We start from the raw sequence: 22713 nt of genomic DNA, 5'->3' as shown, positions 1-22713 counted from the left end.
GTGACTTTACAACCTTCTCATTTTGCAGATGAACAAAAACTTTGTTCCAGAGAGGTGCGGTGACATGGTTTGGTGTGACAGAGCTGGTACTGGAACCTAGTGGTTCATTCAGCAGATAGTTCCTGAGCACCTACTGCATTGTGATTGGTCCTAGATTACAAAGATTAAAAGACCAGGTCCCTGCCCTCCAAGGAACATGGGCTGTGAGAGATTGAGTATTGAAAACAAATTTTAATTCAACATGATAATCTCTCTAATGGAAAGCCACATAAAGCTCAAGGATTACAGGAGTCTAAGTGCCTCATTTGGCTTGGAAAGTCAGGAAAGAATTCACTGAAGTAGCAATATTTGATCTGAGGAATACAAACTCAAAAAAATTAAAAAGGCATGCTTTCCAGGCAGAGGGAAACAATTTTTTCAAGGGCTTAATATTATGCTATTGTCAGTCCTTCCCTAAAAAGCTATAAATTCAGTGTAATTCCAAACAAAATCTTAGCAGCATTTTTCATGGAACTTGATAAGATTATTCTCAAATGGGTAAAAATAGTCAAGACAATAATGAAAAAGAAGAACAATGGAGGCAACAGGGAGATCTGCCCTGCCAAGGATCAAAACACAATGATATATTTGTTAAGGCTGTGTGATATTTATGTTCAAAGGGACAAGAAGAGCAATTGAAACAATAAAAATTCCAAAAACAAAGCCTGGGAATTGTGTAACGGAGCTATAAATGATTAGGTATAATTGCCAGTTCAGGACTCATTCAATACATTCCTCTAGCAATTATGTGTATAACTTTTTAAGTCTAGGGAAATGATTGCAATGGATATGAACTGAATTAATTATTTGCAAAGGAAGTGTTTGGTACATGGTTGTTTGTATGTACATAAAAATTGTACCTGAGCTCTGACATGTTCAGCTGGAGATTTTGTGTCTCAAGGGGTTTTGTTTGGTTTTTATTTTAATACATAAAGAGTAGGAAAATGTGTGTTGATGTTGTAGAAAAATATACTGAAATAAGTATAGTCTGTATATATGTAGCCAAGTTACAGTGTGTTAAAATGTTTATGTTGACAGTAACATATACATAGAAGTAAAGAAGTGATCCTATATTTAAAGACCTAAGAATATGGGAAACCTGGCTGAGTTTGTGACTAAGATGATCTCCCTTCTCCTGGGAATACCTAAGCATGGATAGGATTCTCCTTCACTTCCCAGGCCACTCATCATGAAGAGCAGCTGGTTGGGACCACAGGGAAATGGGTAGAGGTGAGGGAGTCAAAGAAAATGGCTCCTCAAGGTTAGAAATGTAGGGAAAGGGTTTATAAATAAGAGAATAGAACAGGACAGATTATGCTTGGCCCTCGAATTTTTCAACAGTAGATATTAATTTGTCAAATATATTTATTCTATATGTGTCTTTCCTGTTTTTCCATTATTCATTTCATTTGATTTGTTGTTTATTTTCTTGGTAGATATTGTACATAGAGATTTGAAACTGGAAAACATATTGGTTAAAAGCAGCCTTGTTGATGATAACAATGAAATAAACTTGAACATAAAGGTAAGGTTAGCAAAGTTGCTAAATACTTGCCTATAAACAGTTTGATAGCAAAATGGCAAAGTACCTCCTCTTTTTAGACACATGTTGCTAGCGTTTGAGAAGCCGGAAAATAAGTGGCTTTTGCTAAAAAATAAAAATTTCACAAGAGGTTGTAAGTGACAAGAATAATTTTGCAAGTTAAGTGGAGCTATTGAATGTGTTTTTAAAGTACACATTCATTTGAATAATTTTAAATCATTAGTTAATAGCAAGCAAACAGATGCTCTGAATTCTAATTAATTTCAAAATTATGCCTGGTAATTTGATGTAAATGTGTTACAGATTTCAAGAAAAGCACACCTTGCCTGTGCTTTTGATAACAAATTAATTCTACAGTCTGTATTTCTTATTGAAAATTTTCCTGTATATTAATATTTATGTCCTAAGTACAATTAATGTGCCAAGTGTTTATTCTTCAAGATTTTATTCAAATTAAGTGTTCCCTAATGTCAAATAAATGATAGGATACATTATTTAGCACCATTATAGTGGCTGCTTTCAAAATATATAAATGTGTTAATTTAGGAATAAAATGTTGTCTATGAGTAACTCACTTTGTTGCAGAAGCTAAGTCCTGTGTAACAGAAATAGGTTTAACAGCATTGTTGGTTTACCCAAGTAAATGTTCAATAACAGTTCCATTGTAAACTCCATGAAGGCAGGAATTGTGTATGTCTTATTCACTTAGTACCTGAAGTAGTGCCTGGAACATAGTATGTATTCACTTAACATTTGATGAAGGAAGGAATAGATGTCTCCAAAGAACTAAGTTGGACTGTGAAACTTTGTATATTTCATGTGTCTGGATGGATTTTCTATAGAGAAAGACATGTATCATATGCTTCAAGTGAGATATTTATGAAAACTAATGGTGAAATTGATTCATCTGTTTAGAAAAATAGTAATATCACATGTAAATAGGAGCATTTTCTTACTCCATAAGCCACTGGAAACTTTGCATTCATTGTCTCTGGACCAAGAGCCTATATTTGGTTACTTAATCAATAAATGTGTCTGTTGTTCTGCTCTCAGTCCAAGGGTGTTCCAACTTGGGAGATAATTCCAAAGGCACATACTGAATATTTAATAACTAAATGTTTAATGATCAAGATTTAGAACTGAACAGAGAGATTACAGTTGCAGTACTAGGCCACCAGTGTATTTGTAGTTAATACTTTCTTGTGATTTTTTCCTGTTAATATGTTTGTTGTAGTTTTTAATGCTGTAGTAATTGTTTTAATTAGTATACACTAGAAACACAAAGGAAATAATAGTAAAGAAAATATACTGTTTACCGATTATAAATAATTATTTAAAAAAGGGAGTTTCAGTAAGTGCTGTGACAGGGATAGTGATTTGCATTTACAACAATGCTTTAAACTGGAACATAACTTGATTATCAGAAACACAGATAATATGTTAAACCCGAAATGTATTTTACAATGAAAGGACTTTTTTTTAAAAAAACCTTTTTTAATCTGAAGAAAGTTTAAATGCCTCCTTTCAAATACTGCTTCCGATGTTAGACTGGTGAATGTAATCGGAAGGCAAGAACAGTTAAATCACAGGATTCTCTCAAGATTTGAGAACGCAAGCTTCTCTTTACCCAGTTTCTTCTCTATACAGAGAGGTGGGTGGAGAAGGAAAAGTAAAATGTTTATTGATTCAATTAAAGTCATCCCAACCCCAAGAACTCCAGAATTCAATGCAGGTACAATGTGCTGAAAGTGTTATCTTCGGAATGAGTGAGCCCTAGGACAGGAACTCAGGTGGCTGTGCTTGAATATCTTCTCTTAGGTGACTGATTTTGGTTTAGCGGTGAAGAAGCAAAGTAGGAGTGAAGCCATGCTGCAGGCCACATGTGGGACTCCCATCTATATGGGTAAGTTAGTAGACTTAAAATGAATTTTTGTTTTGAGACAGGATCGTGCTCTGATGCCCAGGCTAGAGTGCAGTGCCATAATCTCGGCTCACTGCAGTCTGACCTTCTGGGTTCAAGTGATCCTCCTACCTCAGCCTCCCGAGTAGCTAGGACCACAGGTGTATGCCACTACACCTAGCTAATTAAATTTTTTTAATTTTTTATATTTTAAGAGACAGCAGATAACTTTTTTCTTTTTTAAATTTTATTAGAGACGAGGTCTCACCATGTTCCCAAGCGATTCTCCTGCCTTGGCCTCCCAAATTGCTAGGATTATGGGGATGAGCCACTGTGGCTGGTGGTTTGTTTTTTATTATAACTTCCTAAGTTGAATACATATTTATTATGAGGCTTCTTATTTTCTATGAAATGCATTTACAGCTGTATATTTTCCTCTGAATACCTTGATTTTTTTTTTTTTGCCACATGGTGTTCTAATTGTGATTCATCTCTTAAAAAAATTATAATTTTAGTCTTTTCTTTAATTGAATAATTATTTAGAAGTGTTTTTAGAATTTTTCCAGGTGGTTGAGATGTGTTTGAAACTCATATGAATGCATGTTAGTCGTCCTAGCCTTTTGGTTTGTCTGGTTTTCTTTCTTGTGGTAGGTGACTGCGTCTTAGAGGTTTTCAACTTTTAGGAATTTCCTTTGTGGCAGAACACATGATCAGTTTTTGCAAATGATGCATTGGATATTTTTAAAATGTGTATGTATACCTGGTTTGTTGAGCATAAACATTTCTGTGTGTGCTTATTAAATCAAATGTGCTATTTTTGTGACTCAGATCTTCCATATTGTTGATTTATTTTTGCTTGCCACTTCTGTCGATCTCTAAGAGAATCATTCACCAAGATAGGCCTTTGACGTATTCTTTTTGTAGTTTTAGTAGATTTTTTTTTAAATCAACTTTTTAGGATTATAATTTACTTGCAATAAGATACACAAATTTTAAGTTTTGACAAATGCTTGTGTAATCATCACCCCAGTCAAGATATAGAATAGTTCTATTACCCCAGAAAGTTCCTCTGTGTCCCTTTCAGTCAATCCCCCACCCATAACCACTGATGATTTCTATCACCACAGCTCCGTTCTGCTTATCTAGAAATTGATATAAACTGAATCATGCAGTACATACTCTTTTGTGTCTGTCTGTCTTTCGTCTTACATCATGCTTTTGAGACTTATCCATGTTGTTGTGTCAGTGGTTTATTCATTTCTGTTGCTCAAGAGTATGTCTAGTTCATTGCTTTTTTGTCTACTTGATGCATAAAGTTTTGAAATTGTTTTATCTTATTTGGGAAAAGGCTACTTTAGATTCTGCTCATATCCCCCTGTTGGCAAAAGACATCTGGTCTGTAGTTACATGGGGAAAATATATTCAAGCACCCTGAGTTTTATGCCTCCTTATTAGTTGTCTACATTGATAACAAGTAAGAGAACAAGAGAGAAGACAGATGGTTTGTGGAGCTTTGCTGACTTCCTAAATGGCTTCTTGGCAGTTACTCTGGCCTCTACATCCCTATGAGGGCCGGGATGACAGTGCAAATCGAAATGCCCCTGATAATTAAGGTGACTCTGAAAGAGCAAGGACCAGGGATTCCTGTCCCCTGCTGTGTGCTGCACCAGTCTGGAAATCCTTTATTGAATCTAGTCACAGGATTTGCCCTTTCATAGACATGTGGCCATAGAGCAACTGGAACTTTAAAGATTCAATATTTAAAGATTTTAAATAGAGTTAACGAATACAAATAACAGCTTGAAGGAAAATATCACTTAATTTTCAATCATTTGGAGACAGATTGCTCAGTGTTAATGATCTGCACTTTACCTTTTCTCATTCTTCTGTTTAATCTTTTGAGACCTTTTTGTTGCCTTTTATTTCTTTAACACTAAGCTGAGTAAAAAGGCGGAAATGAAATTTCATTTGCTTTTATTATTATTTCCTTTTTTTTAGATGGAGTTTTATTCACTCTTGTTGCCCAGGCTGGAGTGCAATGGCGTGATCTCGGCTCACCACAACCTATGCCTCCCGGGTTCAAGCGATTCTCCTGCCTCAGCCTCCCGAGTAGCTGGGATTACAGGCATGCGCCATCATACCAGGCTCATTTTTTGTATTTGTAGTAGAGACGGGGTTTCTCCATGTTGGTAAGGCTGGTCTTGAACTCCCGACCTCAGGTGATCCACCTGCCTCGCCCTCCCAAAGTGCTGGGATTACAGGCATAAGCCACGGTGCCCGGCCTGCTTTTACTATTATAAAAGGTTGTGTGTGTGTGTGTGAGTGTGTGTGTGTTTAGGTGTGTAGGTGTAGGTATGTGTACGTAGAAGAGATTGAAACTTTTCTAAAATAAAAACATACCTTTTCTATATGAGGCACTCTGTAGCTGTGTAACTTTAGGCAAGTCACTTAATATATATAAACCTTAGTTTCCTTGTTGGCAAAGGGAGTCAAATGCTCACATACCTACCTCACAGAATTCTTAACATACTTTATACAAATAATAATTTAATTTAGGCAAAAACACTTTGTAAATTTTAAAGTCCTATTGAAATATATACATATGTTTTGTTTTTATGCTTACAACTTTGTAAAATTTTTTTCTTAAAGCAATGTATCTGATTCCTAGCTGTAGAGGTACAATAGACATGTTCCTGCAATGTCATTTGTGACATTTTTAAAAGGCAGCCAGCTGAGCATGCTGTCTTATGCCTGTAATCCCAGCTGTTCAGGAGGCTGAGGCGGAAGGATCACTTGAGGCCAGGAGTTTGAGATCAACCTGAGCAACACAGCAAGACCCCATCTCTAAAACAGTTTTAAAAAATATAATTTGCCGGGTGTGGCGGTGTGCACCTATAGTCTAGCTACTCAGGAGGCTGAGGCGGGAGGATACCTTGAACCTAGTAGTTTGAGGCTGCAGTGAACCATGATCATGCCACTGCACACCAACCTGGAAAATAGAGTGAGACCCTGTGTCGAGAAAAAAAAATATATGTATATATATACACACATATATATTTAGTATAGTCTATATCCTGTGACTAGTTGGCTTTTTGATCTAGTTATATAGGAGTTCCCTCTTTGTCTTGGCTTTCTTATTTGAAAATGCAGAAAACAGTTCATATTCTGTTGTAGTAGTGATGCTGCTATTATTTTACCAAAGTGATTTGTAACCATGTGCCTTAGTTTTTCTGTGAATCCAGATTTCCACGTATTGGGCTTGCATTATGTTACATCCACTTAAGGCATATATTTAATTCTATTGTGTGGAAGGGACTGGGATATTGTTGTCTTCTATAACTATACAACCTTTGTAAAACCATTTCTTAACAATTTAAAGGAATAAAGAGTGGTGCATTTAGTTATACAGTTTACACCATTGTTCCCTTAGAAGCTAAATGATGGGAGTGAGGATACAGTGACATCAGTTGTTAAGGCCTGTGCATTATTCATTTAACATCTGCTGTTGTTTCTTTTTTCCCTATGGGGGAATAAATTACAGCACATCAGCACATTTTTCATGCTTTGTGTTTAAGCATTTAAAAGACATTTATTGTATTATTAATTATTTTATTTCTGCTTGTTTGTCAGCCCCTGAAGTTATCAATGCCCACGACTATAGCCAGCAGTGTGACATTTGGAGCATAGGCGTCATAATGTATATGTTGTAAGTAGCCCGCTAAATGTACACGTTAAGATGAGTGGGTAGTTTTTAACAGTGGAATGATGTAGACTTTAAGTTAAAACTCATATATATATATTTAAAAGTGATTTAAAAACCAATTGGGAGGTCATTCTAAAAGCTCTCGTATTAGTTGTCAGGTATACATCCCTTAGGTATTTTTTAATACTGCAAATTTATAACTTTCAGCTTTGGTTTTCATTGATCTATAAATGCAACAATATGATCTGAGCAAAATGAAAAAACACCTTCCATATCCCTTGCTACAAACTAAAAGCTTCTTTGTGTTTTCTCATGAGATTCACTTGTCGTTTATCAGGTCTAGGGAGGTACTGCAGCCTGGCACTCATTCTGCCCATAAAGACAGAGCATAGGTGGGAGTGGGCACTAACTAGGCCGTGGGTCACTCAGGATCTAGGGAGTATTCTGCAGTTCTCAGTTCTCCTAATGCTGCTGAAGCCTTCAGTCATTCTTGTTCTTCCTTCTCTCTCATTCTCAAGATTCAGTCAAACTCCATAGCCTGCTCATTTTTCCTTTGAAATATCCCACCTATTCTTTGATTTCTCTTCACCTGTATCTTTTCTCCTTATGATTCCTTTTCTAAACTAATACAGAACAGAAAGACTCTTATGATTCCTTTTCTAGACTAATACAGAACAGAAAGACTGTTCTCCCTACTTCTGGTCACCCTCCCCAGTTTGTCCTTCATATTGCTGCCAGGGGTGTCCTTTCAAATCACAAATCCAATCATGCTGCTTTCCTGATTAAAAGCCTCTGATATATATATATAATTTGTATACAGAAAAGTATCAGAACATCCTGGCATGGCATGGCACAGCAGGTCTTTCATGACCTGACTCCAGCATGCCTTTCCAGTTTGGGGCTAGATGTGTATTCCTGTGCACCTACACTGTGCTGTGGTGATTCCAGGTCACATTTCAATACTCAGACACACCCTGTGTCGCATGCCTCTGGGCTATGTCTGGGTATGAGTGTGTTCTTTTTCTTTATAAGCTTCTCTTCTGGGTGGACCCAGCTCAAACATTAATGCCTTCTACTCCCCTACTCCTACTTTACCGCGCTATAGCAGAGTTCTCACATTTGTTATGTATATACTTTCTCATATTCCACAAAAGATTTTAAGGTGGCATACAGAACAGTAATGTTGAAAGAAAAAAATAAAATAGGAACATTTAACCAGGAAGGTTTGCACATGTGTAAATCTGATAGAATTCATTATTCCCTTTTATGTATTCTCATAAAGCTTTTTAAAACTGTATTATAATACTATATATTGTATCTGTTTTCCTTGTTCTAAATTCCGTGGAGGACAGAGCTCTTAGATTATTCACCTTTGCATTCCTGGTATCTGGTATAATAGACATATATTCAGTGCTCAATATGTTTGTTAAATTGAATTAAAGTGAATCATCTAAGAGGTGTTCTGAAAAGTTAGTGACTATTGCTCTGCCTCTTGGTGAATATGAACATTTTTATGTTGATGCAACATTAGTTTTATGGTCATATTGAAGATTTCACTATGCACTACCTCTTCCAGATCATTTCTAAATATTGACCTCACAGTAGTTACATTTTCACAGTTCTGTGAAATGGAATACACAGGCAGTAGAAATTGGTTGATGTGATTGTAGCTGTAATTCAGCTGGTCAACACACATCATTGCTTAGATTACATAAAGTAGAAATGTATTCACAAAGTTTTTGATCATCAGTTTGTGCTGATTAAAATCATAGTAAAATTCTGAGCCCTAGTCTTTAATTAAAACATAACTTTTAAATTAGTCTTTTATACTCTCAAAACTTTCCAGACAGCATGAGTCAAACATCCTGTATGTAATCTGATATTATGCAATTCATGTAGTGTTTGCTGCCCTTTTAGTTTGAACTTGGTGCTAAGGAAAGTGAATGTATTAGAATGTATTATATCTTAAATACCTTCCTCTTTCTTAAAAATATAATTTTAATTTTTGTGTTTCATATTGTGACAGCATGTCATTGTAATGACGTTGTATTTTCTTTACAGTAGACTCTTACTTAGCTAATCAGTGCCTATTCATTAATCTGTCTGAGCCCAATGGTGTTATAATTTCCTTCATCGAGAGCACAAACATATTACCTTCTCCAGGGTAGTTATTTTCTTGTTTATCAGTTACCTCTGATTCATTTCTATTTAATCAGATAGTGATAACATACTTTCTCAAGGTGAAATTAGCATAAGTAAATATTCTTTATGGTTACTGTCCTCTGCTGCTTTGATTTCTACGAATGCAACAAAATAGTAGGAAGCTTTAAGAGACATTTTTCATGTCTTGGATTCCCTTTTCTGGATGGGCAGGAAATTGCTGTCATAAAATTTTGTATGCTGCTGATTGACCAACCATTAGATACATCTTTATGTAAGTAAAATTGCAAAGAACAGGAAAAAAGTGAAATTTTTAAAATGTAGCCCTTAAGCTATGGTTGCATGCTAGTCAGGCAAAGCAGAGGCAGCTAGGAAGTTGGTGGATGTGTATATCACTGGTTGATAACAGGCTCAATGAACTAGGCCTTTGCTGGCCTGCACTGTTATAATAGATAGTAATTGTCCAGAAGGCCATTTTTCTGGATATTTTGTTTTCCATAGCTTTTTAAATTGCATTTTAAAACTAAACAATAGCAAGGCAAATAGGATGAGACAGAGGAAATCAGAATGAGCTAGAGAAATAAAGAAATCAGAGTTTGCAGAACAATATTATAGTGATAAATACTTAGTAAGAACCTATTGGTAAATGAAAAAGCTCTGTTGTCCATTCTGGTTTGATAAACCACTAGGATGAAAGCAACTCTTCCCCCCACAGAAGTCATCATCATCGTTACTATTTTGAAAAATCAAATTTTGACTTATTCAGAAAGTTTTCATCAATTAGGTTTTTTAAATAATTAAAGAAGGATAAAAAGAAAATCAGCAAAAATGTAACTGTTAAAAGACTTAGAGATTATTATACTTATGTACAGTATAGACTGGCAGTTTGGGAAGTATTATGAAATTATGCCATTTTATTCTTTCATCAATGAAGTATAAATATATAATATTGAGAGTTGAAGAACAGACAGAGTTGCCCCTGTGACTGATCTAATTTCATCTGGTTGTCATGGGCAAATCTGGTTGTTATCTACTGGATTGCCCTCAGATGTTGGAGTTGACAGTAATGAGGATGGCTGACATTTGTTGACATTATATTATGAAGAATTGAACTCAGCTTTTAAGCATGTTCTTATAGTTTTGACCTAGATCACTTATTGAAGTAATAGCTTTATAGGCTTACCATGTTGTGTTAAGAGCCTAAAGGTACATTGTTTCTGTATTACAGAATATGAAAGCCCATGTTTACTTTACATACACTGCTCATGGTTTTACTGATGTTGGTCATTATGTATACTCAGCTTTTACCCTTTCGGGCCTAAGGGTCAAATTATCATCTGTTTTTTCTGCATTCAGACCATTTTCATTTCATGTACAGTTTTTGAAGACGTGTGTCCATTTTAATGGCTTTTTGGCTTTGACTCAGATCCTATAGAAATTCCCAGGGTTAGGGCTGGGTGTACTGGCACACACCTGTAATCCCAGCACTTTAGGAGGCCAAGGCAGGCAGATCACTTCAGACAGAAGTTCAAGACCAACCTGGCCAACATGGTGAAACCCCATCTCTACTAAAAATACAAAAATTAGCCAGGCATGGTGGCGCATGCCTATAATCCCCACTTCTTGGGAGGCTGAGGCAAGAGAATGACTTGAAGCTGGGAGGCAGAGGTTTCAGCCTGGGAGACAGAGTGCGACTCTGTCTCAAAAAAAAAAAAAAAAAATTCCAGGGTTAGTCTTGGTTTATTTTTATTATTATTAACATTTGTATAGTATTTTACCATGGATAAAAGCCTTTGGTGGTCATTAGTCTCTGGTAACTAATTAGACTGTTAACTCATTTTATTTTTCAGTTGAGTCAATTTGCAATATGTACCTTAAGGTATTACCTTCCTGGTGCTCCCTCTAAAGTGTATCTCCTTTATTAGCTACCACTATTATTGTATACTTACACTCACCTTCCTGTATTTTAACCTCATTTAAACTTAGTGTTTCCCCACCTGGAAGAGCTTTGGGTCATTTGCAGATCTGGAGGTTTTAATGTATACATGCATACTTCCTCTACCAGATACTTTCTCTCAATGTTGAAATAAGAGCCTAGCACTGATCTTGGAAAACCCTGTTGCTTCCATTTTTACTTCAGGGAGGTACCCATCCCTTCCCACCCTTTCCTTAAATATGAAGCAACACTACTTCTAAGTCCTATAGAAACTTAATTTTAATAGCCGTATTTTTATTATTTAAAAAATTTAAACAAAGTGATTGCCTTTGTTGCAGATTATGTGGAGAACCACCCTTTTTGGCAAGCTCAGAAGAGAAGCTTTTTGAGTTAATAAGAAAAGGAGAACTACATTTTGAAAATCCAGTCTGGAATTCCATAAGTGATAGTGGTAAGTAAAGGTGTGTTATTATTTACTAAAGCTAATATAAGAAAGTTGGCCAGTGGTTAAAATGTTTTAAATCTCTGTTTAGTCATTAAATTTACTTGTGGAAATAGCAATATCTTCACTGTGATTGTTCATCATCAAAACTTTCAAAAACAGAAAATAGTAAAAATTAAAGAGGAAATTTGCTAATCCTCTAGCTAATGTTTACTATAGACCATTAAACTAGGTAATCCAGGCAATAAAACTTCACTTTAGGCTTTAAACTATATTTATTAGGCATTTATACTGATGATATTTAGTGTATACTTGGCATCCTTCTTTCCTGTTATACACACCTAATCCTAAAAAATTGTAAAACGTATGTTATTAATTGTAGTTAAAATAAATAAGATTTTTTTCAGGATTTTTCCTTATTTTTAGCTAAAAGTGTTTTGAAACAACTTATGAAAGTAGATCCTGCTCACAGAATCACAGCTAAGGAACTACTAGATAACCAGTGGTTAACAGTAAGTCACAATATTACTTTTTTCTTTCTTTCTGACCTGCTACCATTGCTCATTTCTTTTTGCCTTGGAGTTTTCCATATAGTCTTAAAACAGTCAATTAGTTTGATTTTCTGTCAAATTAAAAAAAAATTGAGTCTTGACAGATTTCTGAAAATGGGCATTTTCAAACTGTTGTCACAGTTGTTTATATATATTTATAGAGGCTTCAGTGGTCTTTGCTCAGTGTCATGAAAGTATCATGTCCAATAGAACAGAGCTTAAAAATGTCCAATATTATAGCTGTGGAAAATTGAAACAGTCTATATAGTTCAGTGATGTAAAACACTGGAACCACTCACCTCTCTTTTACCTCTTGGGATATAGAAAATCTTTGGGGACTGAGAAAAGCCAAGATCTCCAAACAGTGGCAGTCTCCTGGTTTGGAATTTTGTTTATTTACAATTGCTTTCTGCCATTAGACTAAGTGCTTCAAGCACAGACCTGTTTCTTCCTGATTTTTGTATGCCTACACATGAACATTACCTGGTCACAACAGGAACTTTCTGCTTATCCTTAAGTATTTATTCTTCTCCTTCTATAATAATGGTCCTGTCTTTTAGCTGGAAACATTGCTGTCCAGTTAAAAGACTATTTCCCAGTCTTCTTTGCTAATTATCATGATGGTCAGTGAGACACAAGTAGAAGTGGGTGCAATTTCTGGGAAGTGTCCTTTAATGGAGAGGGTATGGCATTTCTCATATCCTTCCTCTTTCCTAGTAGATTCAGATGTGAGTTTAAGTAGCCATATTAGATTGTAAAGTAGAATCTGGAGATGGCAGAGCAACAAAATGCAAGGAACCACAAGGTAGCTCACAAAGCTACCATGTCAGCCCTTCACTGCCTACCTCCAGAATTTTTTATGTGAACAGGAAACAGATTTCTGTCATCGTTAAGATACCCTATAGTGTGCAGCTGGTCCTAATTTCAATTAATATTCAAACAATTGCTGAATGAGTGAATGATTCAGTAAGTGAATAGGTCTGTAGGTATCTCAGAAAATTTTCTGAGAAATGAGATTGGAAATTATTAGAGGTATATGGGGATGTTACTAGGGAGTATTCATCTATTAAAAATTGTAGATCCATTATTTACTAGACACTGTGTTAGGTACTGGGGATACTATATATAATTACATTTGAAATATAAATTAGCATATGATAATATTCTTAAAAGATCACTCTGACCATTGGGGTAGGGAGTGGCTTGGAAATAGGGAATTAAATAGATATTGAAGTTGAACTGTTGGGAGATGATAGTGACTTGGATAGGGTGGTAGCAACAGAGATGAAGAGAAAAATGTGAGACATATTTTAGAGGTATAATTGATAGGACTTGATGATGGATTGGATGAGAAATGAGGTAAAAGAGGAAATAAGGATGACATCTAGATTTTATTCTAACAACTGGTTGGATGGTAGTGCTATTTACTGAGATATGGAAGACTGTAGGAGAAATCGATTTCTTTCTGGGGCAGGGATGGTGAATCAAGAACTCTATGTTAGATAGGATCAGTTTGCAATGCTTATGTGGCAGCCAAGTGGTGATGTCAAACAGATAACTGAAAATATGAGTTTGAGACTGGAAAGGTTTCAGATGGAGATACGAATTTGAGAATCATTGAGTATACAAACACCACATAAAGCCATTGGGCTGAAGAGATAAATAAGGAAGAAAAGACAGAGAGAAGAGGCCCCAGCAACATGTCTTTAGGTATTAAAACATTAAGAACCTCAGAGAAGCTTAGATACATAAATGTATAGTGATACCACTCTCCTTTTAAATTATCTAATTTTCCTTTGGCCATTTCGAATTTCTTTGAATAACATTTTTTCTTTAAGGGCTAAAAAATAGTTTTCACCCAAGAATGAATTATATTTGCCCTCTTCAATCAATGTGTTGCTCTCTCAAAGGATTCTGTGCAATAATTATTTCTGGCCTAAAGTAATTGTGCAAATGAGTTAGCAGCTAGATCACTGCAAAACTATGTTGAGTAGATTTGTAGTACAGCAAAATAAACTGTAAAACAGATGGTGTGCCTTAGAAATTTATCTCTTTTCAGCATCACACAACATTCGGGTTGGGCCATTTAATTATTTGTTTTCTAATTAGCACAACTTTATTTCTGGCTTTGGTCATTTTTCTAGTAGTCTCCATTTTTGAGCCTCTGTCACATTTGTCTCTATGAAGTCTTTGCCAAATGGATAGATAAGTGACAGATATTGTGTACTATATCAGATTGTCCTAAGGAATTCAGTGGATGAAATTTAGAATACTGGCATTTTACAAACTTCTGAAAGGCAAAACTCTTCTTGAAGTCTTACTTTCTATAATTCATATCCTCTGTTTGAAGTAATCTAAAGAAAACATGATAGTTCTCTCAGCACCCTGCTGCTTTATAACCAGAGCTTATACCTTTTGTAATACTTAACACATAGTAACATTTTTTGTATAAAAAGTCTCTATGGTTTATCTTATGTACTGTGCATTTTGAAATATGGTAAATATCTGAAAACTATTCTAAGAAAAATAACTATTTCTCTGTGTGCATTTAAGGGAGTGGAATTTCAAATAAACACATATATGTTGTTGTCCTGATGTAAAAAGTCAGTGGTTAGATGTAAGGAAAAATACCCAAGAAATGACTGACTTTCTTGCAAAGGAAGAGTTTGACTCTAACGGCCAGGAGTATGCTGATTCTTCTCTCTCATTCATTTCTTCCTTGTTTCCTTTTACTGTCAGCTGTGGTTCAGGAGTTAATGGCTTCTTATTAGGTAATTGCAGTGGCCTCTTGGTATTCCTTCAAGTCCCCTGGTGACAAATAACACCGAGAATTTACATTTTTAACAAGTTTCCCAGGTATTTCTTCTGCCCACTTATATTTAAAAGCCACTGCTGTAAATTAAGAAGTCATTTTTTCTTTTATGTCTTGCCAAAATGTAGTTTTGAGCTTTAATGGTATTCAAACATTAATTCCTTCAATACATTGTGTGTGTGTGTGTGTGTGTGTGTGTGTGTGTGTGTGTGTGTGTGTGCGCGCGCGCGCGCACGCTCGTGCGCATGCCTACCAGGTACCAAGTGCTAGGTATAAAATACAGTTAAAAATACATAGGACATGGTTTTTGACATAAGGATCTTACAACTTAGTAAGGAAAACAACCTATGTATAAGATTCCATGTAAGGAAGAAAATGATAAATGACATAAGAAATTGCAGAATGACAAGAGGTATGGAGGCAAGCAAATATGAAGTCAGAAAGTTTCATTTGACTGGCAGATAAGAAGCTTGAAGGAAAGAAGTAAGACATGAGACCAGAAAAGGAAAGAAAATTGTGAGACTAAGAAAGAAAAGAAAATTGTGAGTGGACTTGAATCTGGGGTTACAATTTTAATTTTCTTCAGTAAGTAGTAAAGAACAGTTGTATGCTCTTTGAAATGAAAGAATTGTTAAAGTGCATCAGTTCTTGGCAGGTGGCTTATTTTAAATAGGACATCAATCACTTAAATGTCTATATTGATTGGAGCAAGTATCTTTTTATTTAATCCATCAGGTACTAGAGGGGAACAAAGATGAATAAAACAGTTCCTCTTCTCGAGTAATTAATTTACCACACGTAAGTCTGTACTTTGCTTTATAGTCATAACCTTGCAAAAGCACTTGTAATCAAGGTGTAGGGACTAATTTCAGAACAGTCTTTCCTAATGTCTGAACAGGGCCTTTGTTCATTAATTTACATATTGTTATTTGGTTTTGATCATTAGCTTTTGACCTTTAGCTTTAACATGTATACTCTGTATAAGAAGATGGAAATTTTCTGATGCCCAGTTGTTGGTGGTTATATTTTACTTCTGAATATTTTCATCCTAAATATGTTAAATCTTACCTTTATTTTACTACATGTAGTTATTCATACATTCTAAATTATCTTATGTATATATTTTTGAGTCTCTAATGAAGCTTTCTATAAAAAGTATGTTAAGGAAAAGCTCATGAGCCAGGAAACGTGGAGATTTACTCAATATTCAATTAATGGTATATACTCAATAATTCAACAGATATTTACTGGATAACTACTATGTGCTGTGGAGGACACAAGGATCAGTCTGGCATGGTCCCTGCCCACAGGCTGCCCACAGCCTAAGTAAAGGGTTTAAAACAAAAACACGGGCAGAGAATGATAGATCCACAAGGATGTCAATGTACTATAACTACTGCTATTGAATCTCCAAGAAGAGAGCTATTATTCTTTTTGGCAAGCTTGCCCAACCCACAGCCCAGCACAGATTCTTAAAATTCCTTAAGACATTATGAGATTTATTATTATTATTATTATTATTTTTTCTCTCTTCAGCTGTCGTTAGTGTTAGTGTATTTTATGTGTGGCCCAACACAATTCTTCTTCCAATGTGGCCCAGGGAAGCCAAAAGATTGGGCACCCCTGCTTTAGGGGATTATAAAAATTGCTTAAGGTTGGAGGTAATTTGTGATCTGGCTTTAAAAAAATGGGTAAAAATAGAAATTAACGTAGGAGTCAGGGCAAGGAAGGTAAGAGAATTCTAGATATAAATAACTTTTCAAAGGCATAAAGATAGAAAAAATATGAAGTATATTCAGAGAATAATTTGTAGTTCTTTTTTTCTGTAACCATAGAAGGCATATAGGAGAATAGTGGGAAATTATGCTAAAAAGGAAGGTTAGAGCCCTTTTCCTCTAAACCCTAAGACTTTACATTGAACTCATTTGGCAATGAGTTACTGCTAAAAGGTACTCAAGTGCTGTGATCACTGCTGTGCTTGTGTGAGTTTTCTCTTGTATCCCTGTAACCCTTAGAAGGTTGTGTCGGTGGACTTGGATGAGGTCTGTGGACTATAGATAGTGACTAGATTCTGAGGGGAGAACTCTTATTCAAACGGAGTATCTTGCCTGAGTTGGTCTGAATCTCAGGTAGTTGAATCTAGGAAGATTCCTAGAAATAAATTGGAGTTGAAGGTCTTAAGGGAGCCCATATACACAGGTTGTAGCTAAAGGGTAGAAGCAGGGTCTTAACAAGGAGGTGAACCAAGAGTCAGGAGCTAAATGGAAACAGGATGAGCATTGGAACGGGTTGGGAACAAGTGGCCAAGTGTCTGAGACTCTTCGTAGGTCAACTCTATCAGTTAGTGTGTTGATGAATGCAGTGTTGGCCACGACAGACAGAACTCCAGGAAGAGTTATCTGTCAACAGCGTGTGGTATGGTTGGCATGGTGGCAAGCAGAAACTGGAGAACTGAAGTAGGACTGGGATGAGATAATGAAGACTGGAACGAGGGCAGTGAGTGGGAACAGAGAAGAAGGGAGAAAGAAGACCTTAGAAACAGCACATTATGTAACTAAGTAGAAGTGTTAGGTGAGAGAGTAAGAGCAATCAAAACTGCCTCTTAGGTGACTAGGAAAGTGGTATGAGACAAAGTCTAGAAGTGCTGGTTTTGTAGATTGGAATAAGAATGAAGTGTTTTTGGAACAATCTGTTCAAACTTTTATGCTTGAATTATTCCAAAAAAGAATTTTGAAAAATGGCGAGTCTCCTCAGATATTTTTAGGTTGAACTTTAAAAATTTCTACCATAAATGTAATTAATTGCAAGGGATATAACTTCTCATATAAACATATATGATTAAAAATAAAGCTAATATCAGTTTTTTACCCATATGGGACATCCATCTCATTCATTTTTAGATATTTATGAACAAGTTCTTCTTTAACAGAAACTCAGTTGTTCATTTTTCTCTTTGAATTTGTGTTTCTATTCTACTTCTTCTACAGAATTTTTATCCTAATATAATAATATTTTTGCCTGAATGGATTTTATTAATCACCTATAATTTATCTCATTTTATAAAGAAAGTTCAAATTTATATTTAAATTTTTGTTTTTATTTCCTGGGATTCTAAGGCTCTGTAATTTCTAAAAATTATTTAAGGATGACTTTTGATTATTATCAGTAGTATATAATTGATCAAGAGAATATGATTATAATTTTTTAGAATTATTAAACATAATATTATATTGGAAATGCTTTAGTGGATGGATAGGGCTGCCTTCCTCCCAATTAGTTCATTCATACATGATCAAATATTACTATTGTTAGAATGAGACAATGTTCCACATATTATATTGTTGTTTTTAGTTTTTATGGACACTGAGAACCTTATATAAATAAGTGGATAGAAATGGAAGGAGTTTTGACATAGTAGTGTCACGAAGTTCATTACAGTTGTTTGAGTTATGTTTTAAAACCACTCAGTGAAGGGCCTGCTGGAGGAGGCTCTGGTTCCTGCCAGGATACTGTGTCTTCTCTGAAGATTACACCTGAACTAACTTTAGAGAGAAACTTCATGATACCAGGATTCAGAGAAGAGTGAGAAATCCCTGGGAAGATAAAGGGATATCTTGAGCTTGTGTGGATAGTGGGTGAGGCTGCAGCCAAGGCAGGGAATTAAAACAGAAATACAAAACAACCCAGTTTCCCCTTTTGCCTCTTGCCATTTGCTTTGGGACACCAATCCTCAACCCCTCACAAGGGTCTGAATTAATAAAATCAGAGCATTGCTGAAGCCCTGCCTGAATGAGAAGCCAAGGAAAATGGGTGGGAATTAACTTGTAGGCATTGACGTCTTACCTCTTGGCCTCCAAACTCTAGGACTGCTGGGTAATACTTCTGGTGTACTTTAGGAGTGCCTCCTCCTCAGACTATTTCTCCTGGCAGGAGGAGGTGGGTATGTGTGAAACCCTGAACTGAGGAGTTGCTTAGTGGGACAGATTTTTGGTGTCTGGGGTTCTTCCCCATACTCTTCCTTGATCTCCTGAGGCCAAGGGGCAGGACTAGCTCTAGATCCATGCCTTGTTCTTTTGAGGTGCCAGTGCTTCCTGGGAAAAGGAACTCAGAGGCCAAGTTTCAAACACCATTAGAAGAGAGTTTAGAATATGCAGTCCTAGAATTTAAAAATTAACAAAGTGAACATTACTAGAAGAGCTAAGGGAAGATGTTGATAATGTGAAGCAACAATAAGAAATAAAAACAGAACCAAGTAGGTATAAAAAATAGTTGAAATATAGAATGCAGTGATATAGGATAAATAGTAGATACAGCTAAAGAATGAATATTAAAACTAGATGATTAGATTGTAGAACATTATACAGAAGGAAGCAGGAGAGGATAAATAAATTAAAAATAGAAAATATATATGGGGTTAAAAGTAAAAGTGCCAAAATCCATATAATAGGAGTCTCAGAGAAAAAAACGGGGAGGAGTAAATCTTTTAAGAAATAATGGGGATAAATTAATCAGAATTAAAGAAAGAAGGACCTTAGCTTTAATGAGATGATAGACTACCAAATAAAAGAGAAGAAAAAACTGACAAATAGACATAATGAATTTTTTTAAACATCAAAAAGAAAAATTCTAAAGGCTCCCAGAGAGAATGAGCAAATCATATGAAAAAGAACAGAAATCACATTGATATCCTACTTTTCAGCAGCAACGTTGGATGCAAGAATAACTGGAGTAATATGTTAAATGTATTAAGGGAAAAAGAACTTTGAAATTTTATATCCATCCAAATTGCTATTCATATGAAAGGGAATGACTAAGATATTTTCAAATATACAAGAGTTCAGAGAGTTTGCACAAGAATCCTGCAATTAAAACACATGGTAGAAGTACTTAATAGGAGGAAAAACAAATCTAGGAGATGCCGCAAGAGCTAAGTGCAGCAAGAGGCTTTAAATATTGTGGTAGACTTTGCTGGTATCAAAAAATACAAAAACAAAAGACAAGACCAAAGAAGAAGAGAAAATATAATTCATAACAACCCAGAATTAAAACTCGCGATAATATCCACATGACGAGCACTGGGAAGGAGGCAAGAGCACAGGAGCAGCGCATGAAAGTGTGCTAAAGGAGACTGTGGAGGCATCAGATTTTTAAAGCAGGAAGGAATGAAAAACATATAGAGTGGGACAAACTGAAATAATAATGATATGGAAGGGGGCAGGGACTGAAAATTAATGATATCTAACTTAAAATTCCAGAATTTTAACAGAATAAACCCAAATAAAGTAGTAGGAAAGATAAAACTAAGAGTGAAAAACAGCTAAATAGAACACAAAGCTAGAATAGAAAAGATCAACAAGGTCAGTATTTGGTTCTTTGAAAAAAAACAACAAAATAAATCAATCTTTGGAAAAACTAAGAAAGTAGAGGAAACAGGCTGGGCATGGTGGCTCACGCCTACAATCCCAGCACTTTGGGAGGCCAAAGTGGGTAGTGGAGGGCATGGTCCCTGGCTAGGGCTCCACCCCCTGGGTCTGTGCTCACAGACCTAGGTGAGGACAGGCATTTCTGTTTTCCTGCCCAAATGTTGCATTTTCCAAGACCATGCTCACCTGCCATGCCCCCATCCTGTGCTTATGAAAACCCCAAGACTGTAGCAGGCAGACACACAAGCAGCTGGACATCGAGAGGCACTCTGCAGTGTAAGAGCACACCAAGAGAGCCAGCAGGCCTGTAAGTCATCCACCTGCTAAACAACAGGGAGTTAGGCTGGGGCCATCGCAGGAGAGCCCAGGATACTGAGCTGCCTGACTCCAGGGGAAAACCACTTTCCCACTCCATCTTCCTTCTTGCTCCCCATCCATCTGCTGAGAACCTCCACTCAATAAAACCTTGCATTCATTCTCCACGCCCACGTGTGATCAAATCTTCCAGTACACCAACCAAGGCAAGAAATTCTGGGATACAGAAAGCCCTCTGTCCTTCCGATAGGGCAGGGGGTCTAATTGAGCTAACACACGCCACTTATGGAAAGTTAAACTAAAGGAACACCCTGTAACACACACCCACTGGGGCTTCTGGAGCTATAAAACAGTCATCCCTAGATGCTGCCTTGGGGTTGGAGCCCCACAGCCTGCCCGTCTGCATGCTGTGGACACAGAAGAAGTGAGCCACACCCACACGCATGCCCAGCAAGGGGGATGACGGAATTTTTCCCGTTTCAGTAATAGGCTTAGATGGGAGAAACAAGTCCAAATATAGAAATAATTACAAGTACATTGGTTAAAAATACCTGTTTAAAAATATATTGTCTAATTGCATTTTTTAAAAAATCTAGCTCTCTACTATTTATAAGAAGCATATTTGAAGCATAAAGACATGGAAATATTGAAACAAAGAATGGAAAAGGACATATCAGACAAACACCAATGAAGAAAACCTGTATAGTGGAATTAATACCAATTGAATTCACCTTAACACAGATAATCATTAAGGGATAAAGAAGGGCACTTTATAATGATTAAAGATTCAACTCAAAAAGATTATATAGTAACTTTAATGTATGCAACTAATAAAATAACCTTAAAATATATATCAAAAATTGACAAAATTACCTGGAGAAATTGGCAAATTCATTATACTAGGAGATTTTATTTATTATTATTATTTTTTAATTTAAATTTTTTTTTTTTTTGAGACAGAGTTTCACTCTTGTTACCCAGGCTGGAGTGCAATGGCGCGATCTCGGCTCACCGCAACCTCCGCCTCCTAGGTTCAGGCAATTCTCCTGCCTCAGCCTCCTGAGTAGCTGGGATTACAGGCACGTGCCACCATGTCCAGCTAATTTTTTGTAGTTTTAGTAGAGACGGGGTTTCACCATGTTGACCAGGATGGTCTCGATCTCTTGACCTCGTGATCCACCCGCTTCGGCCTCCCAAAGTGCTGGGATTACAGGCTTGAGCCATCGCGCCCCGGCCTTATACTAGGAGATTTTAATGCACTTCTCTTCGTTATTGATATATGAAGCAAAGAAACAAAAATATATAGATGATTTTAACATACTATTAACAAGCTTATTCTAGTAGACACATACACAATTCTGTACCCAGCAATTAGTGAATATACATGTTCTCAAGCACATGTGGAATATTTATCAAAATTGATCTTGTCCTAGGCCATGAAGCAAGAAAACCTTAATAAAGTTAACACAGATCATGTTCTCTAATAATACACAGGTAAACTCAGTAAACAATGAGATTAAATATCTGCATATACCTGGAAATTAAATCACATGCTTTGAAACAACTCGTAAGTTAAAGAATAAACCCTAATAAGAAAAAATTTAAATTCCTAGGACTGAATGATAATGAAAATACTACATATAAAGAAAAAAAAATCAGCCAGGCATGGTGGTTCATGCCTGGCTGATTTTTAGTAGTAGTCCCAGCTACTCGGAAGGCTGAGGTGGGAGGACCACCTGAGTCTAGGAGAGTGAAGGCTGGCTGCAGTGACTCATGATTGTGTCACTGCACTCCAGCTTGGGTGACAGAGTAAGAACCTGTCTCAAAAAAAAAAAAAAAAAAAAAAATGGAGAAAATAGCTTGCGTATGGAAGAGGGAATATAGCCACA

At 36.1% G+C, this 22713-nt stretch overlaps 1 protein-coding gene across 4 annotated transcripts in view; it reads left to right on the top strand.

The window, feature by feature from the left end:
• Positions 1-22713, top strand: part of STK33 (serine/threonine kinase 33) — a 193054-nt gene that overhangs the window by 143760 nt on the left and 26581 nt on the right. For 3 of the 4 annotated variants that reach the window (XM_032240670.1, XM_032240669.1, XM_032240671.1), the window contains 5 exons: positions 1476-1564; positions 3401-3485; positions 7113-7188; positions 11620-11732; positions 12150-12235. In XM_032240670.1, coding sequence (XP_032096561.1) covers positions 1476-1564; positions 3401-3485; positions 7113-7188; positions 11620-11732; positions 12150-12235 — 449 coding nt within the window. The remainder of the gene's footprint in view (positions 1-1475; positions 1565-3400; positions 3486-7112; positions 7189-11619; positions 11733-12149; positions 12236-22713) is intronic. The other variant, XR_004257577.1, reaches the window with a different exon arrangement.

The sequence above is a fragment of the Sapajus apella genome, unplaced genomic scaffold, assembly GCF_009761245.1.
Source record: "Sapajus apella isolate SASKATOON/1434 unplaced genomic scaffold, GSC_monkey_1.0 scaffold47, whole genome shotgun sequence".
In the NCBI taxonomy this organism is placed as follows: Eukaryota; Metazoa; Chordata; class Mammalia; order Primates; family Cebidae; genus Sapajus; species Sapajus apella.
This window is presented reverse-complemented; position numbering and strand designations above follow the sequence as displayed.